Source organism: Cygnus atratus, chromosome 20 (genome assembly GCF_013377495.2).
Source record: "Cygnus atratus isolate AKBS03 ecotype Queensland, Australia chromosome 20, CAtr_DNAZoo_HiC_assembly, whole genome shotgun sequence".
In the NCBI taxonomy this organism is placed as follows: Eukaryota; Metazoa; Chordata; class Aves; order Anseriformes; family Anatidae; genus Cygnus; species Cygnus atratus.
This window is the reverse complement of record NC_066381.1, coordinates 6,541,261-6,564,488: the sequence shown is the minus strand read 5'-3', so window position 1 is coordinate 6,564,488 and position 23,228 is coordinate 6,541,261. Positions and strand designations below refer to the sequence as shown.

General features: G+C 67.9%; 2 protein-coding genes across 2 annotated transcripts; both read right to left on the bottom strand.

The window, feature by feature from the left end:
• Nucleotides 1–217: 217 nt before the first annotated feature.
• On the bottom strand, nucleotides 218–967 carry OVCA2 (OVCA2 serine hydrolase domain containing). The gene has a single exon (XM_035572152.2). The coding sequence runs from the start codon at nucleotides 942–944 to the stop codon at nucleotides 255–257; it is 690 nt and encodes a 229-aa protein (XP_035428045.1). The 5' UTR covers nucleotides 945–967; the 3' UTR covers nucleotides 218–254.
• DPH1 (diphthamide biosynthesis 1) lies at nucleotides 218–17,858 on the bottom strand. The gene is made up of 12 exons (XM_035572153.2): nucleotides 17,804–17,858; nucleotides 16,635–16,787; nucleotides 14,089–14,152; nucleotides 7,379–7,500; nucleotides 5,862–6,016; nucleotides 5,182–5,303; nucleotides 3,948–4,016; nucleotides 3,072–3,228; nucleotides 2,226–2,326; nucleotides 1,782–1,860; nucleotides 1,546–1,671; nucleotides 218–1,393 (listed from the first exon to the last, which is right to left on the bottom strand). Exons 1-12 carry the CDS (start codon nucleotides 17,856–17,858, stop codon nucleotides 1,280–1,282), a joined length of 1,317 nt encoding a protein of 438 aa, XP_035428046.1. The 3' UTR covers nucleotides 218–1,279.
• Nucleotides 17,859–23,228: the final 5,370 nt, after the last annotated feature.

Sequence of the window (23,228 nt, the reverse complement as noted above, 5' to 3'; positions counted from 1 at the left end):
TGGAGCGGCCGTTCCTGTCTCCGAGAGCCCCTCGTACACAACCAGGGCGCCCTCCTGTCCCCAACCTCCGTGCTGTCATACCCGTGTACCCAACAGAGTGACAAAAGAGGGAGGTAACGAAGAGTTGACACTGTGCTCCTCTGCGGTATTAGCACAGGGAGGTGGTGAGGACCTCTCCGGCCCCTCTGGAGCGCAGGGAAATACAGCGAGCTGCATGCACCTGGCTGGAGCCCCGTTTATTACAGACGCTGTTATCAAACAGCTCCAGCCCCCGGCGGCTCAGCCTGCCCCCGGCCCGCGCGGAAGCGCTCCAAGAAGTCCAGGTAGGCTTTCTTCTGCGGCGCACCCACGGGGACGAAGTGCCCGCCGGGGTGGGTGACGACGACGGGCTCCACGAAGCTCTGCGCCAGCTCCAAGCTGAGGGGGGCGGCGATGACGGCATCGGCCTCACCCACCACGTGCAGCGTGGGCAGGGCGATGGGCTCCCGGTAGAAGTGCCCGTGGGCCGGGGCGCGGCTGGCGAAGCCGGCCACCAGGATGGCGAAGGCCACGGGGAAGCGGGGATCGCCCCGGGCCCTCAAGGCGCACACCATGGCGGCCAGCGCCGCGCCCTGACTGAAGCCCAGCAGCCCGTCGAAAGGCCCGCGCTCCGCCAGCGCCTCCGCCACGGCCGCCAGCGCCTCGTCGAGCCCCGCCGGCTCCTCAGCCGCCTCCCGCGCCTCAAAGGCGCCGGGCCTGGAGAACCACCAGCCGCGGGGGGGGTCGGCGCCGTCGTCGGCGCCGTCTTCCTCGCCGCCTGGCACGAGGTGAGGGGCGTCGAAGGCCACGAGCTCGGCGCGGCCCCTCAGGGCTTTGCGCAGCGCCCCGGTGCGCTGGCGGAAGCGGCGCTCGCTCTGCCGGTAGCCGTGCAGCGCCAGCAGCCGCAGCGGCCGCTCCTCCAACATGGCGCCCGCCCGCCCGCCGGAACAGGGACGGGGAGCTTCCGGCCGCTCCGTGCTTCCCGCCGAAAAGCGGCGAGCTGATTGGGCGGCGTTAGGGGCGGGGGGGCGGGACTACGGGCTGAGCCCCGCCCCCCTCCTCCCGCCTCGGGCGCCCCCTGGCGGAGGGAGGCCGGGGAGACAAAATGGCGGCGGGGGTGGGGGTGAATGGACGGGGCGGCCCCGACGGGGGCTGCACGGAGCCGCCCGGGGGGACGAGGGCCGTGCCCAGCCCCTTCCCTGTCCCTCATGGGGCTGCTACCGGGGATGCTCCCCACAAGCCGGTGCAGCCCTGCTGGTGCTCAGTCCCTGTGGGGCTGCGCCCCCGCCACGTCCCCACAAGTGCCAGCGGGGTCGGTGGGGCTGTGCGTCCCCTCGGCGCCATCCCCGGGGACGAGGGGCGTGGGGGGCTTCGCCTGTGGGAGAGAAAGGGGGTGAGGATGAGGAGGGGTTCACAAGGGATGAAGCCACAGGGTGGCGCCTGCGGCACGGCGCTGTCCCCTCCGTCCTGCCACCCACCCACGGCCGGGGGGCACGGCGGGGACGCCGCCACCCGCGGGGTGCCCACCTGGGGCGGCCGGCCGGGGGGCTGCGGCGCGCTGTGGTTCGCCGTCCACGGCCCCAGGGACTGGCTGGCGTAGAAGTCCATGGGGTACGTCGGCTGCCACTCGATGTCCCCGAGTGCCACCGCTGCCTGCGAGGGGACACGGGGCTGAGCGTGGTGGTGGTGGGGGGGGGTGATGAGGGGTGGGGGGTGGGGAAGGGGGTGTCTGACCCCCCAGAAATGGGCTGGGGGTCGCTCACCTCGTAGGGCGTCAGCAGCGGCTTGCTGAAGGCTTCCCCCCAGTCGATGGAGAGCCGGGGACAGGCTATCTGCACCCACCTGCAGGGCAAGGACGCGGCAGGTGATGGAGAAAAGTGACATTTTGTGGAGAATAATCCAAGATAGAGCCCCCACAGCCCCAGCCCCCTGTGAGGGACAGGGACATGTCGGGAGCGAGGTCCCCAGGGGGGCTGCAGGCAGCTCAGAGGCTTCTTACCACACACCCACCGCAGGGAGCTGCTCCCCTACATCCTCTTGCCCCATGGCCAAGAGACGCCACAGGCTTTGGGGACACCAACAGAGAGGAACCCTCTGGGACAGCAAACAAAGGCCAGGAGCTAAATTAAGCCCAAGGCAGCTTTGGGGTTTCTCAAGGGAACAGGGCACGGCCGGGCTGGGGGCCCCCCGCGGCCAGCAGCACTCACGCGTCGACGCCGGGGAAGAGCTGCAGCTTGCTCGGGAAAATCTCCGACAGCAGCACCCGCACGAAGGGCCGGCCCAGGGCACGCAGACGCGACTCCAGGTGCTGCAGGAGGGGGAAAAAAGGCACCGGGGGGGGAGGTTTAAAGGGTCAGGTGAGCCTCGTGCGACCCCAAATCCCCAGCACGTCGGGAAAACCAGACAAGCCCCAAAGCTCTGCCCCAAGGGACCCGGCTGCGTGTGACGGGGCCGCGGCTCCATCTCGCTCGCGCGCGGCTCTCCCCAGCGCGCGCCTCAGCCTAATGAAGTAATTACGGCTCAATGACAACAATCTGTTCTCGTTAGCGGCTGCCGGCCCTGGGACGCCCGCCTGCCGCAGGGCCAAAGGCTGCGGGAGGATGCGATGCCGGCCGTACCCTCCGGAGCCGCCGTCCATCGCCCCATTGCCCGTGCCCCCAGCCCACCGTGGGCACTTTGCCTTCCCCAAACCCCCTCCTGCCTGTATGGAGGACCCCCCCACTTCGACTTTTTGGTTTTGCTCTCCTCGCCTGGCCGGGCTGCACGGACAAGTGAACCCGCTCAGGAGTTCATCCAATTAAAAGCAAACCAGGGAATTAATTGCCGAGCCGCTCATCCAGGGGGGTCTCCGCGGCTGGCCAGCTCTCCCCGGCGAGGGGAGCGTTTAATGAGCCCTCGGTCAGCCTCCCTCGTCTGCTGCTAATTGCCCTGCCCGTGCGGCTTCGGGGTGGATCAATGGCAGCGAGGGAGGTCGAGCCGGTCCTTCCCCTGCCCCGACCGTGCCCGTGTGTCCCCAGGGAGCCTGTGTGGCGATGAGGGGACCCCGCAGGTACCTGCAGGATGCGGGGGGAGCCCTGGCGCCCCAGGGTGCCCAGGATGAGCCCCCAGTAGCGGGCGCGGGCGGCGCTGCGGATGGCGTCCTGCCGGGCGCTGCGCATGCGCTCGTGGGCGTAGTGCTCCTGCGAGAAGACCTTGCTGTAGGGATCGTACCTGCGGAGCACACCCGCGCTCAGCCCCAACTGGACGGGCTCACGTGCAGCCCTGCTGCCCCTCCTAATTAGCGCTAATTAGCTGCCGAAGCAATGCAGGGCCCGGCTGGCTCGTCAGGGCGCAGCACGGGGACGAGGGGCACAACGGGGCTGGGACCACGCACCCGTCGCAGCCCCCAGCACCCGGTCCGGGCTCTGCTCCCCGCTCGGCTCCCCCCCAAACCTGGCTCATCAATTATGAAGATATCTTTGATTTGTTGCTTTGTTTGACGAGGAGAATTTTAATCAAATCCCACTCGGGTTTCGGCAGCTTCCCCAGCGCCATAAACCTGACGCGCGTCTCCCGTTAGTAACAAACGACCTACTAAGAAATTCAGATTTCACCAAATGGGCCCAGCCTTTCGCTCTTGATATTTCATCTGCTTTCAGCAGCCTCATCATCACGCTTTATGGCCTCTGCCTGCAGCAGCCGGGGAGTTTAATGGCTGCACCTCAAAGAGCTTTCACAGGTACTTGTCAAAATGTTTATATTCAGCCAGAGTAAATGGCTGGCGTTCATCTCACCCAGCGTGGCTCCCCTCTGCCCCTCACCTCCTCTGCCCCACGACGATGTCTCCGGGGCGGGCGACGGGGACAGCACCCACCTCTCGCCCACCCCTGGGTGCTGGGGGGATCGAGGTGCCCCCGCCACGGGGGGATGGAGGCTGGGGGTGCCCCTACCTGTATGCGGGTATCCCCGGGTTGGCGATCATGATGGACTCCAGGTGGAAGCGGCCGTCACCCAAATACCTGCAGGAGAGGAGGGAGAGCTACAGGAGGTGGGAGACGGCAGCACCAGGCCAACAATTCCCCAGCCCGTGGGGTGCGGAGGTGCTGGGCGGGCAGGGAGAGCCGCTCACAGGGCGAAAAGGGGCGCCCACGCCAGCACGGAGCAGCAGAAGCAGCGCCCGGGAGCTGCTCCGTCTCTCTGGCTGGTTATAGACATTGCTGCTTCCATTTCTAATCGGATTTCAAGTCAGCAATTACATTTCAAAGCCTTTCATTCAGCTGCCCTAATGGAGTGAGGGCTCGGAAAATGAATTCAGACGTAAAACTTGACTAGATTTTGCCCTTAATTGGAGAATGACATTTTGGAAGATCAAAGCTAATTTGTCTGCAAAAGTTAGCCCCAGAGACGGGCTAAAGAAGAAAATAATAAACGCGGGGAGGACGCAGGTACGCCGGCCACGAGCACCTGGGCGGGCAGCAGGTACCGTGGCGCAGCTCCACCGCAGCAGGACGGACCCGCTCACGCCGTGCGATGCCAACCCGGGTCCCAGCCCGCTCGTGGTGACCTTGGGGACAGCAGAAAGGCATTGCCTCGCCCCCAGGTCCCCGCACGGGGTGAAGCCAGAGCTCTGCACCCGGTGGGTGAGATGGGGTTCGCCCCCCGCAGCCGGGCTCCCCCCAGGGGTGGGGTCCTTGTATTTATTTATTCCGCGGCGCGCTGTATTCACAGTACATTAAGCATTTCCATTACCTAAAATAATTAGGTGATAGGAAGCGAAGTGCTCCCTCTAATTTGCTGTCCTTAAATAAAATTAATGTTGCTGTGATGTTGGGCCCCGGCCATTTGTCTTTTCCAATTATCCGCCCGCCCTTCCATCTATTATCTATTCTGATATACGACTCAATTATTTCGGCCGCGCTACGAGCAGACGCCGCTCGGAGCAGCGCTGGGAGAGCCGGAGGGGCCCAGCCCAGCCCACGAGCACCCCAGGCCAAGCTCTCCCCAAAAGTGCTGAGCCTGGGGAAAGCACCCCTGGGTTTGGGGAAGGTGCGGGGATGGGGACGGGATTGGGGACGGGGGTGCTGTGCGCGGCTCCTGGAGCTCTGCCCCGCTGCGAGCGCTGCAGGGTCCTTGGGGACCGCGGGTACTCGCACGACGGCATCCTCGGGGACCCGGGGTACTCACACGATGGCATCCGTGTCCTGCGCCAGCCGGGGCGAGGTGCAGCCCAGGATCTCTCCGGGGGACAGCGGCTTGCACTGGGGCACACACACCCGGTACTGCGGGCGCAGCTCCTGCGCGGCCGCCTGCGGAGACACGGGGTCAGCGAGCGGGGACGAGCTGGGTGATGGACCCCAAATTCACACTGTGTCCAAGGCTGGTGGTCCTTATGTTTCTGGGGACCCTGGGGGCACCCCAACCCCAACAGCCACAGCGTGCCAGCCCCAAGGGCTGTGCCATAGCTCCTGGGCACAAGGCAGCAGCGGAGGGGAGCCGGTCAGCTCCGAGAGGGTATCGGCCCCGCGGAGCAGAGATGCTCGGCCGGGCTCAGCCAACATATCAATTAGAAGCCGAGGGAAAACGCTTAACGCTTCAACAGCCCCGTGTTTGGATAGACATGGCTCAAGAGGCCCATTCATCTCCGCCCGCCCTGCCCAGCCGAGGAGCAGGCAGACGGAGCTGCCGGAGCTTCCCCCGCCGCTGCCGGCACTGCATCAAAATGCCAAGTGCTCCACCGCCTGCCCTGACATTTACAGAGCAGCTCCCGGGGGAGCCGGGGAGGGGGTGCCGCCATGAAACATTGATCAGAGTTATTATAAAGTACTCGATCAACGCTACGGCGGCTGCTCGGAGCCACAGCTCACCTGCACGGCCGACACGAACTGGATGGTGCTGACGAGGGCCAGGGAGGCGCCCGGGGCGAAGTTGAAGCGAAGGGTCTCGAGGAAATGGGACGTGTCGATCTTGATGTCCACGAACACGTAGAGCATCTTCAGCCCCTGCGTGGCGTCGATGGGAACTGGAAAGAGATGGAAGGGGGGGGGGGGGGTGAGGATGGGCCGGGTGGGCTCCCCAGCCCCCTGCACCGCTGGCACCCCGGGCTGGGGGAGCACCCGCTCGTTTCTCTCCGGATAACGGCAGCCCAGGGGGATCAATGAACACAAATCTAATTACCCCCGGTGCTAAGAAGCCTGTGTCACCGCGATTAAGTGAATAATTAAAGTACACAGAGTCCGCATCGATCCGCAGCTCCGCGCTCACTTCCCATTTGGGTGCTCTTCACCTGATCACAATTAAGTGCAAATTACTCCCTCCCGCAGGGGCCCGGGGGGGACGGGGAAGGTGGCTCCGTGCCACCGGGATGTGTCCCCACGAAGACCCACGGGGCTCCCTCGGGGATGGCTGCACCGAGAGCACCGTGGGCAGCCTGACAGGGGCCCCTTGGCGTGGTTGCTTCACTAACAGCGGGCTGAAAACCGGGCCTTTTAAACTCCCCGTTACAGTGGTGGTAAAGCACCTAGAGCAGATATTTATCACCGCAAACCCTCACGCCGACGTGGCTTTCGGGACACAGTTCTCAACCGGGAAGTCAGTATTTCACAGGGAGCCCGGAGCCATCCTTCAAACCCTTTACACAGCCCCATAAAACGTCCCCATTCCCCTGCCTGCCCTCGGGAGGGCCGCGAGGTGCTGGCAGCGCGGCGGCGGAGCCGAGCCCTCCGCTCGGCACGGCAATTCCGCCGATCCACCTTAAAACCCGGAGTGTCTTATTGTTATTTTTGGGCTGATTCCATCCTGGGTGGACTTCAAAGTTAGCAGCATCTGGGACAGCAGCGCAGTTTCCATGGCAACTGGATCCAGAGTACCGTCCGCCTGGGGAGCACGCAGCCTCCTCCTCCTCCCTTCCCCTTCCAGCCAGCGCTGCACCCGCGAAGCCACCTTCCCCGGCCCCTTCCCCGGCCCCTTTCCCGGCCCCGGCCCCATCGGAGGCTCCTGGGCGAGCCCAGGGCACGGGGCTGCGATTTGGGCACCGCTGCAGCCAAGCAGGATGGGGCCGGGCGCTGCGGCACGGCGGGAGGGAAGAGGCTCCGCACCCCGTGCCGCTCCCAAAATCCTGCCCGCGGGCAGCGACCCAGCCGGCCCGGCCCCGGCCAACGCAGGCAGTGGAGGCTGGAGGACAGAAATCCCTTTGGAGAGGGATCCGAGCCCCGGGCTGAGTCTCCAAGCCTGGCGTTGAGCGTGGCCGGGCACCAGCTCGGCGTGGCCATGTGCTTTCAGCCGGGCGCAATGCCACCGGCGGTGGCACAGCCTCCACTGTCCCCACTGCCTCGACCACAACCGGGCGCAGCCACCGCGCTCCCCAGGGCCAAACGTCACCTACTCAGGCAGCTGTGACCGTAGTGCACCAAGAAGTCAGCGCCCAGGGCCCGCGCCGTGTAGTCGTCCACGCAGCACGCGCCGTAGGTCACGTCGCCCATCACCACCGCCTCCGCCTCCGTGAACCTGCGGGGAGGCACAACGGCGGTGAGGGTGGCATCCTGACGGCAATGGCACGGCCCACGTCCTCCCCTCCCTGTGCCAGGGTCCCCGTCCCCAGCCCGGTTTGGTCCCCGCGGGCACGTGGCGCAACCGGGGGACCCCGCGCTGCCGTGGAGCCCCTCGCCGCGTGCCGACGAGGACGAGCGTTGGCTACTCTCCGAGATGTCAACATGATTAAACTGGAGAGCGGTAATCCGCCTCTTCAATTGGGTAAAGCTGTTTGCAATTCAGCGGATTATCCGCTCATCAAATAAGACGCTGCCAGCTTCCTAATGCAGCGAGAGGGAAAGGAGCAGGGGGAGACCCGGCGCGGCGCAGTGTCACCGCTCCGGGGACCAGAGCCACCGGGACGGGCAGGCAGCCACCTCGGCACCCCGAGCCGTGCCAGCACCATGGTGGCAGCGGGCTGGCAGAGCCACCGTCACCCCATGCCCGAGCTGGTGCACCCCATCCCGTGCCCGGCTGCATCTCCAGTGGGTGCCAGCTCGGAAAAGACAGGTGCCAGCTGCGCTCGGGGAGCAGCTGGTGCTTAGGTGGCACTTGGAGAGGGGTGGCACGGAGCGAGCTGGCACCGCCACCCGTCACCCGTGCCTGGCATCGCCGCCCCAGCCACCCGGGCACCCGCGTGCCGAGAGATAAAGCCGGGGCTCGCGCGTGATTTAAAGGAGCCACCTTTGTGGGTAGTTTATGGCACCATTTCAGGGGATTATTAGCTTGGCCGCGTTCCCGGGGAGCCGCCGTGGTGGTTTAATTATGAAAGCAGGTATCGCAGTGACAAAGCCCCGCGCCTGGAGGGGCCGCTTAAACCCGATGCTAATTCCTTATTTACACCGATGGCCGGGCTGTACCTCGGGCCTGGGCACCCCCGGCTCCTGCTCGGTGGCTTCTTACGAGGGCGACCCCGGTGCCGGCAGGGGCTTGGTGCCACCGGTGCGGGGCTCGGGGCCGGCAGAGGTGGGGGCCCCTGCGCAGCGTCACCCCCCTGTCGGTGCTGGCTGGGGGCCAGGGTCCCGCGCGCGCTCCTCCCCGAGCGCCAGGCAGGGAGCGTTACGTCGGCGGCAAGAATAGAAATGGTGGGCAGATCTGGGCAGATGGCAGAAGGTGGGGAAATGGCGGAGCGTGCTGGATATTAACAGCTCCGGCCCGTCGTCAGCGCCCCGGGGAGGGGGACAGGGCAGCGAGAGCATCCCCGCCAAGGGGACGGAGCCACTGCCACCCCTCAAATCCTGCAAGAATCAGGCACCACCAGCTCTCCCCCCAGCACCCCAGGGGCTGGGGACAGCGGGAGGATGGACCTGAGCCCGCCAGCACCCAAAATCCCGCGGTCCCTCGCCGCCAGCACGGCCTGGATGGGAGGACAATGGCTGCACTGCCCCTACGGCAGTGCCACGGGGCTGGGGGCTGCCGGCGAAGCATCGAGAAAGCTCTCCCCCCCCCCCCCCGAGCCCCCAGCCCCCTTCTCTAATGAGAGGTGATGAGACGTACGTGAATCAGACTCCACACATCTCAGCAAAAGTGGAAAATTATTCAGCTCCTTAAGATTCAGGACGGGGAGGTCTGACTCAGAGCGGCAGCCAGCGCCGCTTAATTTTTTATAGATTAAAATGTATGCAAATTGGCCCGAACCCCAGAGAAAGTCCCTGGGGGTGAAGAGCGAGAAAGTGAAATAGCAACAGCGGAGGGAGGGGGCAGAGCCTGGCGGAGGCGCCCGGTGCCCCTGCCCGGTGCGCTGGGCTCGGCACGTGGCTCCTCGGAGAGGGTGCTGAGCCCCACGCGATGCAGGGAGCTGTCCTGCTCCAGGAGCTCGGAGAGGGGACCTGGGACGGACCCGGGACACCGCAGGATGATGCTGGGGAGGTGGGATGGGTGCAGGGAGCACCGCGGTGCCGGGGGGGACACGGGGCCAGCACGCGCCGGGGTGACCCGCGCCGGCTGCGCTGGACGCTCGAGCGGAGCGGCTGCAATCTCCCGAGACAAATCAAAGGCGAGCGCGGGGGCCTCCCCTTGATGTTTTAATCAGTTCGGTGTCACCAGAGCCTTTCATCAAACTACAGAGGAAGGAAACGTCAATTAGCAGCCACCTGCCTGTCACGGGGGCCGGCAAGCCGCTCGCCCACCGGCCCGGACCCGAGCGGCTGCGGCAGCGTCCTCGTGGGTGCCTCGTGTCCCCGCCGCTCGTCGTGGGGTCCCGGTGGCGTGTCAGGACGCGGTGACAGGGCTGTCCCCAGCCGGCGCCAAGCCGCTCGCTCCAGCTGGGAGCTCATGAATATTGAAGACTAGGGGAGGTTATTCATCTTTTACGTCCCGCAAACCCCGTTCATTCTGAAAAACAGCCCGGCCTTAGCATTTTTCTCATCTCCCCTAATTCATTATCTCCTCTTTTAAACAGATGGCGCCCAAAATCCCATTTATAAAGTGCCACGCTCAGCGCTGTCAGGATGCGCGCCCGGGCTCGGGTCCCGGCCCCGTGGCGGCGATGGGAGCGCGCCCGGCCCCCTGACCCTGCTCTCCCATGGCCGGCACAGGACGGAGGTGACAACAACCCAGGGACAAGCGTGGGGACCCCATCCCCTCCTCCAGCCACGCGCCAGCAGCCCTGGCTTCACCCTGCCTCACTTTTACCAGCAAAACTTTCCTGCCTGCGGGCCCAGCAGCCCCCAGCACGGGGCAGCCGGTCCCCAGCATCCCCTCCCGCTGCCTGATGGCTCCCGGCCCCCCGGCAGATAAATGAGGGCGTTTGCTGCCGGCGGCAGCGCGGTGCCCCCTGACACCGCGTGAGCGATGCCGCGCTGACCCGCAGCCCATCAATCTGCTCCGCTCGCCCTGGCGGAGGGGACCCAGCCACGGCGCATCCATCTCACCCGGCCGCCGGCCGTGCTCCAGCAGCCCTCGGTGGAAAAGAGATGGAGGGGACCAGGCTGGGAGCCCCCCGTCCTGGCATTTCGGGGCTTATAGAGACGCTGCAGCACCCATGGGTGCCCGCGTCCCGCTGGGGATGGGGACACAGAGCGAGCTGCTCCGTGCCCGCGGGCTCCCATCTCAGCTCTCCGCCGTCCCGGGGCACGGAGCGCAGCCCCGGCGCAGAACAATGCGTTTAATTAGCGGAGAAGCCCATCACCGAGCCGCATTACCAGGCTCCCAACTTCATTAGCACGGGAAGGCTGCACATAATTAAAATAATGAGTTTGCAATTTTACTGCAAACGGCTCTGGAAGAGCACCGCTGCAGCTGGGCAATTACCGCCCGCGCGCGGCCCCGCCGAGCGCCCGCAAGTGGGTCAGGCCGGCGAGGCGTGCGCGTCCCCGGGGTCCCCAACGGTCAGGTCCCCGTCCTGGTCCCGTCCCACATGGGGACGTGGCCGGTCCCTGCCCTACCAGGCAGCCTGCGTCCCGAGGTGCACCCCAGCCCCATGTTTTGCTGGCCTGGAGGCTGGGAAAACCCCAAACGAGACAAAGCAAGGTCCCAGAGCAGGGTGGTGGCAAGGCCACCGTGGTTTCCTGCGCCCAGTTGGTGCCTGTCCCCTCCGTGGCAGCTTCCCTGTGGCCGTGCCATGGGGCCACCCCTTGGTGCCAGCTCCCCGAGGACACGGGGACACGGGACGGGCACCACGGGGGGGTGACATTGGCACGGCCTGGCCCCAAGGAGGTGGCAGCCCCGTGCACAGCCCCTGCCCTGTCCTCCCTACAGCCCGGGCGAGGCTTTAAACGTCTCCGCTCAAGTGAGAACTTCATTCTCCCTAATGATGCCGCCGTGCACTTAATGACGGTGATTAAATCCCCCTGCGCACCGCGCTGCTTCTGCTGAAAGGACGAAGGGAGAGAGGAGAGGGCAACGAGACGGCGGCCGAGGCCGGATCCTGCGCCGCGCTGACACCCCCAGAGGCTCCTTGGGGGCTTTCTGGCGATGCCACCAGCTTTGTCACGCCGCTCAGTGCCACGTGGCAGAGCCGCCTGGCCGGGGCACCCGGTGCCCCCGTGCTGGCACCCACCAGGAGGGGACGGCACGTGCGGCACCCAGGGGCTCCTCCGTCCTCGCTATCTCTGCCGCCGGCTGCAGCGGGGCCTTTCAAGCCGTGCCAGCGCTGCCGGCTGCTCCGGGCACCCCGGCCAGGATGCGGCCCCAGGGCAAGGAGGGGGGGGGGGGGGGGGCAAAACCGTGCCAACAGCGCTCGCCCGGCCCCGCGCCACCCCTGATTAGCAGGAGCCGCTCGCCCTGCCGCCGGGTGGGGAGACAGAGGGATTAGCAGCTGCGGAACCTGACAGCCGACTTTATTAACAAGGAATCAAAAGCCCAGCTGAGAGCCCAGCTGATCCGCCTGCTCCAGCCCCGGCGGGGGGTGGGGGGGAAAAGGGGTCCGCTCCCGCAGACCCCCCCACATCAATCCTAAGCCCTCGGCGCGGGGCGCGCCGCTGCTGCCACCTCCCCGGCACGGTGGGCTGGGGGCTGCCCCCAACTCCCGAGCTGCTGCCCAGGCTCTCCCCACGCGCATCTCCCCCCTCCTGCCGCCCCCCACGTGTGTCGTTCCCCCCCCCCCCCCGGCACGAGCTCCCCTCCGCCGAATTACATCAGCTGCCAGAAACGGAGCCAATTTGGAAGTCGCCGCCAGAGCGTCGTGATGCGGCTCCGGCAGCCCGCGGCCCCGCCAGCTCAGCGGCCCGCGGGCGGCAGCGAGACCCCCGCCCCGCTGGGGGCTGGCGACCGGCCCCGCGGCCCCCCCATCCCGCTCGGAGGTAACGCCAACCCTATTAACGCTAATTAACGGGGCCTCACGCCGGTCGATGCCGTCAGTGTCCTTATTTCAAAGGCACCACGCTAAGCACCCGAAGCCTTTCGGCGATGCTCCGGCTCCGGCTTCAGCCAAGCGCCCGGCAAGAGGCAGCGCGATGCCGGGGTGCGCAGGGTGGGCACGGGCTGGGGACCCCAACCCACAGCCCCCTGCCCTCGTCCCCACTATCCTCCTCGAAGGGAGCAGACGGACCCACCGGGTGCCTGTCTGAGACACCCGTGCTTCGGCAGAGCGAGGCTACATCCTTGCTCTCATCCCTCCCCAAATATTTGTGTATTTTGCCAAAAGCAGCTCCAGCAGCCGGGAGAAATATGAGGGGGGCGGCAGCAGGCATGGCTCCGGCTGAGCAGGAGCGCTGTGGGACAGGCACTGCTGTCCCCATGCTACGGTAGATGCCACCTGGGGCCAGCAGCACCCAGACCCTGTCCCCAGCCTCGCCACGGCCGGAGCTGCACCGATTCCCATCACGTCGCAGCCACGCGGCTCCTGGGCAACGAGCGGGGCCACTGGGCGCAGCAGCCAGCCGTGATTCCACATTAATGCCCGCGATGAATATTAACAGCAGGAGGAGGCAGGCTCTAACGAGGCCACCCGCCGGTCCACGCCTCACCCACAGCAATTTAACCCGGTCCCAAGAGCGCGGGGACACGGCTGCGCTCGCTCCCGACCCCGCATCCTCCGGACGGCAGCGCCAGCGCCCGGCACGGCCTCGTCCCCAAGCCAGAGGACGGCCGTCACCCGGCGTCCCCAGCACGGGACCGGGCGCTGCGGCGTCCCCGGGCGCTGCGGGGCAGCAGCAAGGGCAGGATCCGACCACCCCTGGCAGGGAAGGCGAGGCCCCTGGGGATGCTGGACCCGGGGAAGCGGGGCTTTAGGTTTCATTCAGATGAAAGAGCCCCTTAATCCGCCGCCTTTGAAGTCGGAGACATGAAAGCGGCTGGGTGCCAAAGCCGGAGAGGAGGCAGCACCGCTTAAAGGGACAGGCCCACGCGGTGCCGCCCGCCCCCCCGCGTCCCTTCGGTCCCCCGCAGCCACCCCCCCGCATCCCACGCCCGTCCCGTCCCCCGCACCCGTCCCCTGCGCCCCACGCTCGCCTCCTGCCCGCTCCCACCCTCCCACTGCTCCCTCGCCCAGCCCTAACGCGGGGCTGCGGCAGCTCCCCCCCCCCCGCCTCCGGGGACACGGTGACAAAGCTGGGACACGTCCCGTGACAAAGCCAGGACGTGTCCCGTGACCCCCCCCCCCCCAGTGAGGGGCTGGGGGGGACAGCCACAGCAGGGTGACGGGTGGGACAGGACAGGTGACAAGATTTCGGCCGATTTCTGCCAGGTGCCTGAACCCACCGCCACAACGCCGAGCTCCTCGGTCCCCCTTCGTTCCCACCTCCTGCTTCCATCGAGGGAAAAAAAAATCAGGAGGGCTGGGGCCGAGAGCTGCCTGCGGTCACCTCGTGTAGGGACACGGCCTCCGGGCTGTCACCTCTTCAGCAGCACCACAGGGAGCCGAGCTCCCGGGGGACAGGGACAGGTCCCTGCCACCCACATCCAGGGGACGTCCCCGCGAGGGCACCCGGCCATGCTTGCACCGCAGAGGTCACCGCCACCCTGAGGCTCCGCAAGCAGACAGTGGGGACGTGTGAACCCAGAAGGGACCGCGGGCGCTGGGTGGGTGGCGTGGCCGTGCCGTCCCCGTCCCCAGAGAGCCGGGAGGCTGCGGCGGAGGTGGGAGCCCCAGCGCCCTCCCCGGGGCGCGCAGCTGGGTCTTACCGCTCGATGATGTCTGCGATGGTGCAGGCGAACATGAGGAGCCCCTCCGGCATCTGTAGGGCCACTGCAAGAGAAACGCCCGCGGTTACCCGGTGCTCCCAAGCAGGGACCGGCCCCGTCGCGCACCCACGGCAGGATCCGACCCCTTTGGGCTTCCCCAAAACCGACAGAAATTGGGCAAAAGGACAGCGGAAAGCGGCGGCGTGGCACAGATCCCCGAGGCCCCGGCCGTGGTGCTGGCTCTGCCTGCCCGCGCCCATCCTGAGCGAGCGCATCTCGTCCCTTTTTGAACCCGCTGACACTTCTGGTCTGCCTGGCTTCCCGCAGTAACGAGCTCGAGGTTTTAATTATGTGCTGCACGGGGAAAAGTACTTTCTTCTGTTTATTTTAAACCTGCTCCTAATAATGCAAACGTGCGCCCCTGGCTCTCCTGCTGCAAGGAAGAGGGAATAATCATCCCCTATTCAGCCTCCCCGCACCACTCACAACTCCACAGCCCTCTCTCATGTCCCCCTTCGCTCGGCTCTCTTCCAGCTAAAGGATCTAAATCTGTTTCATCTCCCATTGTACAGAAGCTCTTCGAAACCTTTGATCGTCCTCGCGGCCCTTCTCCACACCTCCCCTCGCTGCCTCGCTCCCCGTTTTGAGAGGGTGGCCGGCGACGCAGGCAGCTTTGTGCGTAGCACGCATTTATTCATAGCAGGGCGATGTTTCCCGTTTTGTTCTCTCCTCGCGGCTCGGAACAATCCCTCTGCCACGCGCGGGGCCGCGAAGCCGGCCACGAGCTCAGCCTCTCGCTTCGGTGCCCGGCCCTATTAATCCCCTTGTCGTTTCACCTCCCGATCCGGCTAATATCCCAGCAATATTTACCCAAACGGCCTCTGCAAATCCCTTTCCGACGGAGATCCCCAGGCTGCCGAGCCAAAACCCGGTGGCAAACGCGGAGCTGTTTAAAGCCCTGCCCCAAATCGGGCTAATCTCACCCCGGCTCCAACCTGTGGGGCACTGGGAAAGCTCCGGGGGGGCTCTGCCAGTCCGAGGCTGCGCAGGCACCCGGTGCCCCCACTATCTCCAGCCCACCTGGGACCATTTGGGGCTGCCTCCACCCCACTACCACCAGCTTTTGGAGGGCAGAGCCTTACGGAGCAGTGCTGGAGGTCCGAAAATAGTGGGAACGGGGGACGGCGATGCTGCTGGGGTGCCACAGCCGGGCACGAGCCCACCACGGGGCCAGAGCCCCCCCCCCCCCCCCCCTCCCCGCACCCCGGGATGCTCCCAGCTCCTCAAACAGCTTCGCCCCCACCAGGGGCAAGGGGGTGACAAGGGGGTGACAAGGGGGTGACAAGGGGGTGACAAGGGGGTGACAAGGGGGTGACAAGGGTGGCTCCCAGCCCCGCGTCGGGCAGGGCTGGCACCAACCCCGCGTTCCCCCAGCAACGCGGCCCCGGCTGGGCTCGGCACAGGCGGCTTTTGAAAATCCCAGCATGGCTGGCTGGCTGATGGGCTCCGCTCCCAGCTCCGCGGACTAAATCCCAACCGCATATTTACATTTAATTAGGAGGTGCCAACAAGCAGCAAAACGCGGCAGCGGGAGCCGCGGGAGCTGTGGCAACGAGGCCGGGCAGCCCTGCCCCGTACCGGGAGCCGCGGGGACGGCGACGTGCCCACGGCCACCGTGCCACGAGGGACACGGGGGTGCGGTGTCCCCCCGTGATGCCCAGCAGCTCGGTGGCAGCTGGCAAGGCTCCCGAGAAGACACGGTGCTTGTAAAAGCAGGGACGAAGGTGGCACCGGGTGAGGGAGGACCCCCAGCACCCCTTCGGGGGCCACCACGGAGCCTCCCCACCCACCGTGAGCCACGGCCGCCCCCCGGGGTCCGGGAGCGAGGATGCGGCTGGGGCTCAGCGCCGTGCCAGGGAGGCGCAGGGAGAGCATCGCGGAGCTGGCCGGCGGCCCAGCCACGTCTGCGGAGCTGACAGCTCCACGCAGCTCCACCTGTCCTGTTCGATGCGATTACAGCCCGGCGATACAGGTCTATTAACCCGGCACCGGGGCACGGGCGGCTCCATGAGGCACCCGCGCACGGGGGCTGCCCCAGCACCGTGGGTCCCCAGCGGGTGCCCTGTCCCGTCCCGTCCCGTCCCATCCATCCTGTCCTGTGCCATCCCGTCCCATCCCATCTCATCCATCCTGTCCTGTCCCAAACCATCTCATCCATCCCATCCCGTCCCATCCCATCTCATCCATCCTGTCCTGTCCCAAACCATCTCATCCATCCCATCCTGTCCCATCCCACCCATCCCGTCCTGTTCCATCCCATCCATCCCGTCCATCCCGTCTTGTTCCATCTCATCTCACCCATCCTGTTCGATCCTGTCTCATCCCATCCCATCCCATCCGTCCTGTCCTGTCCCAACCTGTCCCATCCATCCCATCCCATCCCAACCCATCCCACTCCATCCATTCCGTCCCATCCCATCCATCCCGCTCCGTCCCATCCATCCCGTCCCATCCCACCCCACCCCACCCATCCCATCCCCGCTCACCCTTCTTGGCCCCCGCCTGCCGGATCCTCCAGACGGTTTTGGGGATCTCGAAGTTGTAGTTGGCGGGCAGGGCCCCCGCCGCCTCCCGCAGCTCGGGGTCGCTCAGCAGCTCCTCGGGGACCTGCGTCGCCGCCCGCCGCGCCGCGGCTCGGCCTGCGGGAGGGAACGGGGCATGCAACGGGGGGGTGGCCGGGGTGGGGACACCACGTCCCGGGGGGCACCGGGCGGCCCCGTGACACCCCCGGGGCTGGGTCCGAGCCCCCGTTAGCGGCCAGATTTCAGCTCGGGTCAACGATATTAATTACTTTGGGGTGGGGGGCACGTTTTACGCCCCCAAAGCGCCACCGTGCCTTGGCGTGACCCCAAAACAAAGCGGGGGTTCCCGTGCCCGGTACCGGCCACCCGACAGCGACCGAACCGGGCCTGTCCCGTTGTGGGGAGTCCCCCCACCCCGCACCCCTTTTCCCCCTCACCTCACACACACACACCCCCCCCCCGGTACCGGCAGCAGCCGCCGCCCCCGCAGCTCGGCGGAGTCAGAGCGCGGCGGGGGAGTGACAGCACGGGATTATTCACCGCCGCCAGCCCCGGCGAGCGTCACCCGGCACCGGCACCGTGAGCCACCGACCCCTCCGCACGGCCCACGGCACAGCCGGGACGGCCCCCGGGAGGGGTGTGTGTGTGTGTGGGGGGGGTGTGCTCCCGCCACCGGCACCCAAAATACCCCAAATACCGGGTGGGGGGGGGGGGCCGGGGGCTGAGCCCCGGTGTGCCGGTACGGAGCCGGGCGGTCTCACGGTGCGGCGGGGAAGCGGCCCCGGGAGGCAGAACCGGGCCGCGGTTCCGAGCCGTTTTCGCAGAGCACGACCCCAAGCCGGTATCCCCCGGAGCACCGGCTCTGAGGGCCGGTAACCGGGCCCGGTAGAGGCTGCCGGTACCGTCCCGGTTGTGCTCGGTCCCCCCGGGCACCGGGAGGTGAGGCCCAGAACCGGCGCGGCTCCGCGGTTCCGACCCGTTTTGGCAGAGCACGACCCCAACCCGGTATCCCCCGGTGCACCGGCTCTGCGGCCGGTAACCGGGCCCGGTAGAGGCTGCCGGTACCGTCCCGGTTGTGCCCGGTCCTCCCCGCCCCGCTCAGCCCCGCTCGGCCCCGTCCGGCCCCGTCCCACCTGCGGCAGCCGCGGGCCTCGTGGCCGCGCACCGGAGGCTCCCCGGGGCCGCCATGGCGCGGGGGCAGGCGGCGGCGGCAGGCGGCGGCAGCCGAGCCCCGAGCGGGCGGCGCGGCCAGGCCAGAGCAGCCGCCGGCCGCCACATCGAGCCCGGCGGAGCGCACGGCCGGGCCCCGACGGGACGGGACGGGACGGGACAAAAAGGGGGCACGGCGGCTCCGAGCCCGTGCCGAGAACCACGCCGAAGGGTTTGCCCCCCACCACCACCCCCCCCCCAACTCCTCCGGGGGTGTTGGGGCTGAGCCCCGTGGCTCCGCCGTTCTGCCGGGGCTCATCGCCCCCGGGCTACCGGCTGCCCGCTCCCGGTCCCGTTGTGGGATCGCGGGGGGGGTGGCCATGGGGGTCCCTCCCCGCTGCGAGACGTGGGATGAGAGGGGGCGGGGGGTCCCGGGGGTGGCAGGGGGACGGGGGGGTGACGGCGACCCCCGAGGGGCAGCGGGGACAGCAGCGTCCCCGGTGGGATAACGGGGGCTGCTATGGGGCTGGAGGGAGCCCCGAGGGGCAGCGGGGACCTCCGGGGGGCACGGCGGGGGCAGCGGGACCCCCGTGCGGTATCGGGACCCCGATGGGGTGGGGGGGGACCGGGGGGTCGGCAGGGACCCCGGGGGCAAAGAGCGGGGAAGGACCCGGTGGAGCGGCACGGACGGGGCGGAGGGGACAGCGGGGACAGCGGGGACTCGGGGGGGCGGGGGGGGCCGCAGCAGGGACAGCGGAGCTCCCGATGGGGTGGCAGCGACCCCGCGGGGGTATCGGGAGCTCCATTAGGGCGGAGGGGCGACGCTAAGGGGCGGGGGGCCCCGTTGGAGGAGGGGTAGGATGGGGCGGCGGGGGACAGGGGGGCCCCGGCGGGTGCTTTGGGGACAGCGGGGACACGATGTGACACCCGGCGGGGAGTGCGACGGGGCGGGGGGGCGGCAGCGGGGACCCGATGGGACGGAGGGCTCTGCCCTCGGGGGGGCACCGGGGGGGCGGCGCGGGGACCGAGAGCAGCGGCACTTTCACGAACTGTCCACGGGAGGCGGGAGAGGCGGCGGCGGAGGAGGAGGAGGAGGAAGGGGGGGCCCCGGCCAGGCTCGCCCAGCCCAGCCCAGCCCAGCCCGGCCCGGCCCGGCCCAGCCCAGCCCAGCCCGCCCCGTCGCTGCCCCGCCCCGCCCTGCCCAGCCCTGCTCCGCCGCTGCAGGCGCCGCGGCACCGGCACCGGGCTCCCCTTTATAGGCTCGGCCCGAGGGGGTGGGGGGCGGCGGCGGCCCCAGCCCCGAGGGGGCGGCTCCCCCCCTAAAAACCGGCGGCGGGACGCGCGGCGGGCAGAGGCGCGGCCGGGGGTTCCCGGTGGACCGGGACCGGGACCGGGACTCGGTGCTCCCGGGGCCGCTGCGGCTCGGCTCGCCCCGCCATGCCCCCCCGGGGGCCGTTCGCCCGGGCCCCGGCTCCGCGCTCCCGGTGCAGCCGCCGCTGCCGCCGCCGCCGCTGCTGCCGCCGCCGCCGCTCGCCGCCGCCGCCGCCGTGCCCGCGGCTCTGAGCGCCGCCGCCGTTACCGCCGCGCCGGGAGACCGCGCCCCGCACCGGCACCAAGATGCTCCGCCAAGGTGAGCGCCGCACCGGGAGGGCACCGGGGGCACCGGGGCCGTTCCCGAAGTTTGCCTCCTCGACGAAGTTGGGGCCGCGCCGCCGGGCGAACCACCCCCCCCCCCCCCCCCCCGCCCCATACCCCCACCCCCCAACTCGCCGCTGCCGCCGTGCTACCGGCACCCCCGGGTCCCCGGGGAGCGGCACCCGAGGGAGCGCGGGGAACCGGGGGGGCGCACGCAGCCGGCACCGGGAGCGCGGCGGGTCCCGCAGGCACCGGGGTACGGCGGGCACCGGGAGCGCGGGGGGGACCGGGGGCAGCGGGGCTGCACCGGGGAAGGGGGGGGGGGGGCGCACGGCGGGGACCGGAGCGCTGAGGGGGGGGGTCCTGAGGGGGGGGGGGTCGGTGTCCAGTGTAAGACCGGCTCCGTTCCTCGGGAGGGGGACACCGGGCTCGGTGGGGACACCGGGGACTCGGCAGGGAAGTTGAGGCGCGTTCTCTTGTGCCCCCCCCCCCCCCCCCCCCCCGAGGAGATTCGTGACATCACGCCATTGCCATGGCAACCGCCTGGGACATCATAGGGGAGCTTTTTGACATCATAAGCGGGGAGATGCCGACCCTCCGGGGGGGTCGGGGGGGCCCCGCTTCTCCAGCACCGCCGTGCTTGGGCCAGCCCCGGGGAGGTTGGGGGGGGAGGGGCAGCGCTGCCATACGGGGGGACCCCCCCGGACCCCCGGTCACCGTCCTGCACCCCGGGGAGGGCACAGCACCGGGCCCACCCTGTGGCACTGCCATATATCCAGCAAGGCTCCGGCGCGGTGGCACGGGGTGCGAGCTCCCCGCAGCCCCCCCATACCCAAAGGCACCGACCCCAGGAGGGGCTCAGCCCTCGCTGCCCCCCCGGGGAGCCCTTTCCCCGCTGGGGTAATGTCACCTTGCGGCTGCGGGGCCTCGCGCTCGAAGGCTCTCCTCTCCAGCTCTGGCTTTGTTCGGCTCCTAAACCCAACCTGGGCGGGCGAGGAGAGCCCCCCCGAGCCCCCCCCGAGCATCCTGCTCGGAGCACGGGGGGGGAGGCGAAGCAGCAGCCGTGGTTTTGGGGCCGTGGAGCAGGAGCCCGAGGTGGAGCCGAGCCCTGCGCAGGCTGGCGGCGGGGCTGCTGGAAGGTTTCATCCCACCAGGGGTAGCCTGTTAAGGTCAAGATCTACGGCTTTCATTTCTGGAGCTAGAAAAACAAAATGCAAATGAAGAGCCTCTGGGCTGATCCAAACCCTATTCTTAAAGTTTTTGTCTTGTTAAGCAAGGAAATAGAGTGCCAAATAGGCTTTGTTAAGTGGCAGTCTAATTAATAATTTAAAATCTTGTAGCTGTCTTTCATTAGAATTTATCTGTACATCAACCACAAAATCAGTCAAACACACTCATTTATAAGTTAATGCCAGTCCTGAATAATTCAACAGGCAGTTAGAGGAAGGCCTCCATCCCGCCGAGAGGCTCTCCCTTCCCTGCCCACTATGGCTGGTGGGCTCTGGGTGGGGGTCCCGGGCCCCCCGTTCACGCCAAGGAAGGGGACACCATGGGGGCAAGGGGACAGCAGCTGCTCGGGAGCGTGGGCACGTGGGGGATTTGGGCACGGGGCTGGGGCCAGACCCCTTGCTGGGGCTCGGAGGTGTCTGGTTTTGTGGTGTCTGAGCAGGTGGCGCTGCCCCTGCCATCCTCATCCTGCTCCCGGGGACCGGGGTTTGTCTTAGGGGCTGGGGACGTGGCACAGCTGGGGGCTGTGGGAGCCCTGTGCAGGTGACGTCCCCGGGGGAAGCAGGTCTGTGTGTCTGCTCATGGGGTGACACCCCCTCTGCCACCTCCTGCCTTTTGGGGACGCTCGGGGACCCTCCGGTGTGGCCCAGCAGGATGCCCTGGTGTGCACCGAGCTGCCCCGGTGCCCGTGTGTGCTTTGCAGAGGGGCTGATGGAGCACGGCCAGGGCAGGGCTGCGATGCCCGGGGGTATTTTGGGCTTCCTGCCCCACGTGAGCTCCATCCTGGAGGTGCTGGGCATGGCACGGTGCAAAACACCGCCGCGGCGTCACCGCCGGTGGGCTTTGGGGTGAGTTTTGGCACCGGGACCTCGCGGGTGTCTGGGGGTGGGAGCATGGGATGCAGCACCAGCATGAGCCAGGGTGGCAGCGGGGACGGAGCTGCGCCCCTGCGTCCTGCTAGGGGTGGCAACGGCCAGGAGCGCCCCGTGGGAGATGCAGGAGAAGGAGATTTCCAGGCCAAGGATGACACCAAGGTCACGGACAGCCACGTCTCAGCCCTGGGGCTGGGGCCCTTCGGCTCCCGTCCTGCTGGGCTGCTGCTGCTCGACGGCGGAAAAACCTCCCCTGGGTGGGAGGGAAGGGGCTGGGGGGGCACGGGGCAGGGCTGTGCAGTGCCTTCCTGCAGCAGCTCCCACCCCTGAGACCCTGGCGAGGAGCGGGGGCGAAGGAGATGTTTCCCCCCCCCCCCCCCCCCCGCCAGGCACAGGGAGGCTTTGCCCAGGAGCAGCCGCCCTGCGGGGCCAGGCACGGCGCAGGCTGGGCTGCGGTTCCTGCACCGAGGAGCTGAGAGCCCAGAAACCTTTCTGCTCATAAAAGTTTAATTTCATAAAGAGCTGGGAGGAAGCCACAAGCTCTCTGTGCCCGGCGGAGCTGGGGGCGGCCGGGGGAAGCGCTCAGGACGCGGCCCTGCCTGTCCCTGCGGTGAGGATGGGGGGGCCAGGGGGGCTCGGGAGGGCGAAGCCGGACACTGCTGCGATGCTCGTGGCTGCTCGAGACCTGCCTGGGTGGCAAAAGAGCCCTGGGTGCTCGGTGACCTGTTCTGATGGAGCCCCGCAGGGTCCCCGTGGCCCCATCTGCTGCGTCCCTGCGTCCCCGCGCTCGCTCCCGGGGTGCCCGAGGCCGCGGGTACTGCTCCAGGTGGCCTCAAAAGTGCTGCCCTAGAAACAGCAGCGAACCTGGCGAGGCAATGTAAAAATAGGCATTTTGGGGTGTGATTTCACACCCGCCTCTCCCCAAGGCACCTGGCGGGAGCTGGAGCTGGCGGCACGACCCCGCGGTGCGCTCGGGGCTGTGGCCCCGCGGTTTGCGGGGTGGGGACGGGAGCAGGACGTGGTCACCCCAGGGCCGGGCAGGGAACGGGGCTGCTGCTAACGGGTTCTGGCAGCACGAGGCAAAGCCCCATCTGGAGGTGAAAACCAGGCAGGGAAGCTCAGGGACCCGGGCACGCGGTGCCTGGATGTGGCCAGGGCATCGCTGCGGCCAGGCGTCCTCCAGGAGCAAACCCCAAGAATTAAACAGAGCCACGAGGCCACCACCGCGCGTCCCCGTGCTCGGAGCACCCACGGGTGATGCCGCCGGCTCCCGCACCCCCTGTCTGCCCGAAGGAGGCTTGAGGAGCCGCCGCCACGCAGCCCAAAACGTGGGCTTTGTTTGCGAAGCGCGATCCCGGGGCTTAGCGGCGCTCGGTACAAACTGTGGTTATTAACTGCAGATTATGTCTTTAAAAGTGCTTTGGCGGAGCGGCAGGCAGCAACGGGCTGGCGAGGCGCCGGCGGCGGAGATATTGTCACGATCGCTTTCCGTCCCGGCGCGGTGGCGAGGTGGGACACACGAGGTGCCACCCCAGCGCCTCCCCTGGCCCCCGCCCGAGGAGGCTGGCATCTAATTTAGGAGCAGAGGCAACAAGCTGGGGGGGCGGCGGGGGAGAGCTGCGGGCGCGAGGGATGGGGGCACCGCCGGGACGCCGGAGCATCCTCGGAGGACGGC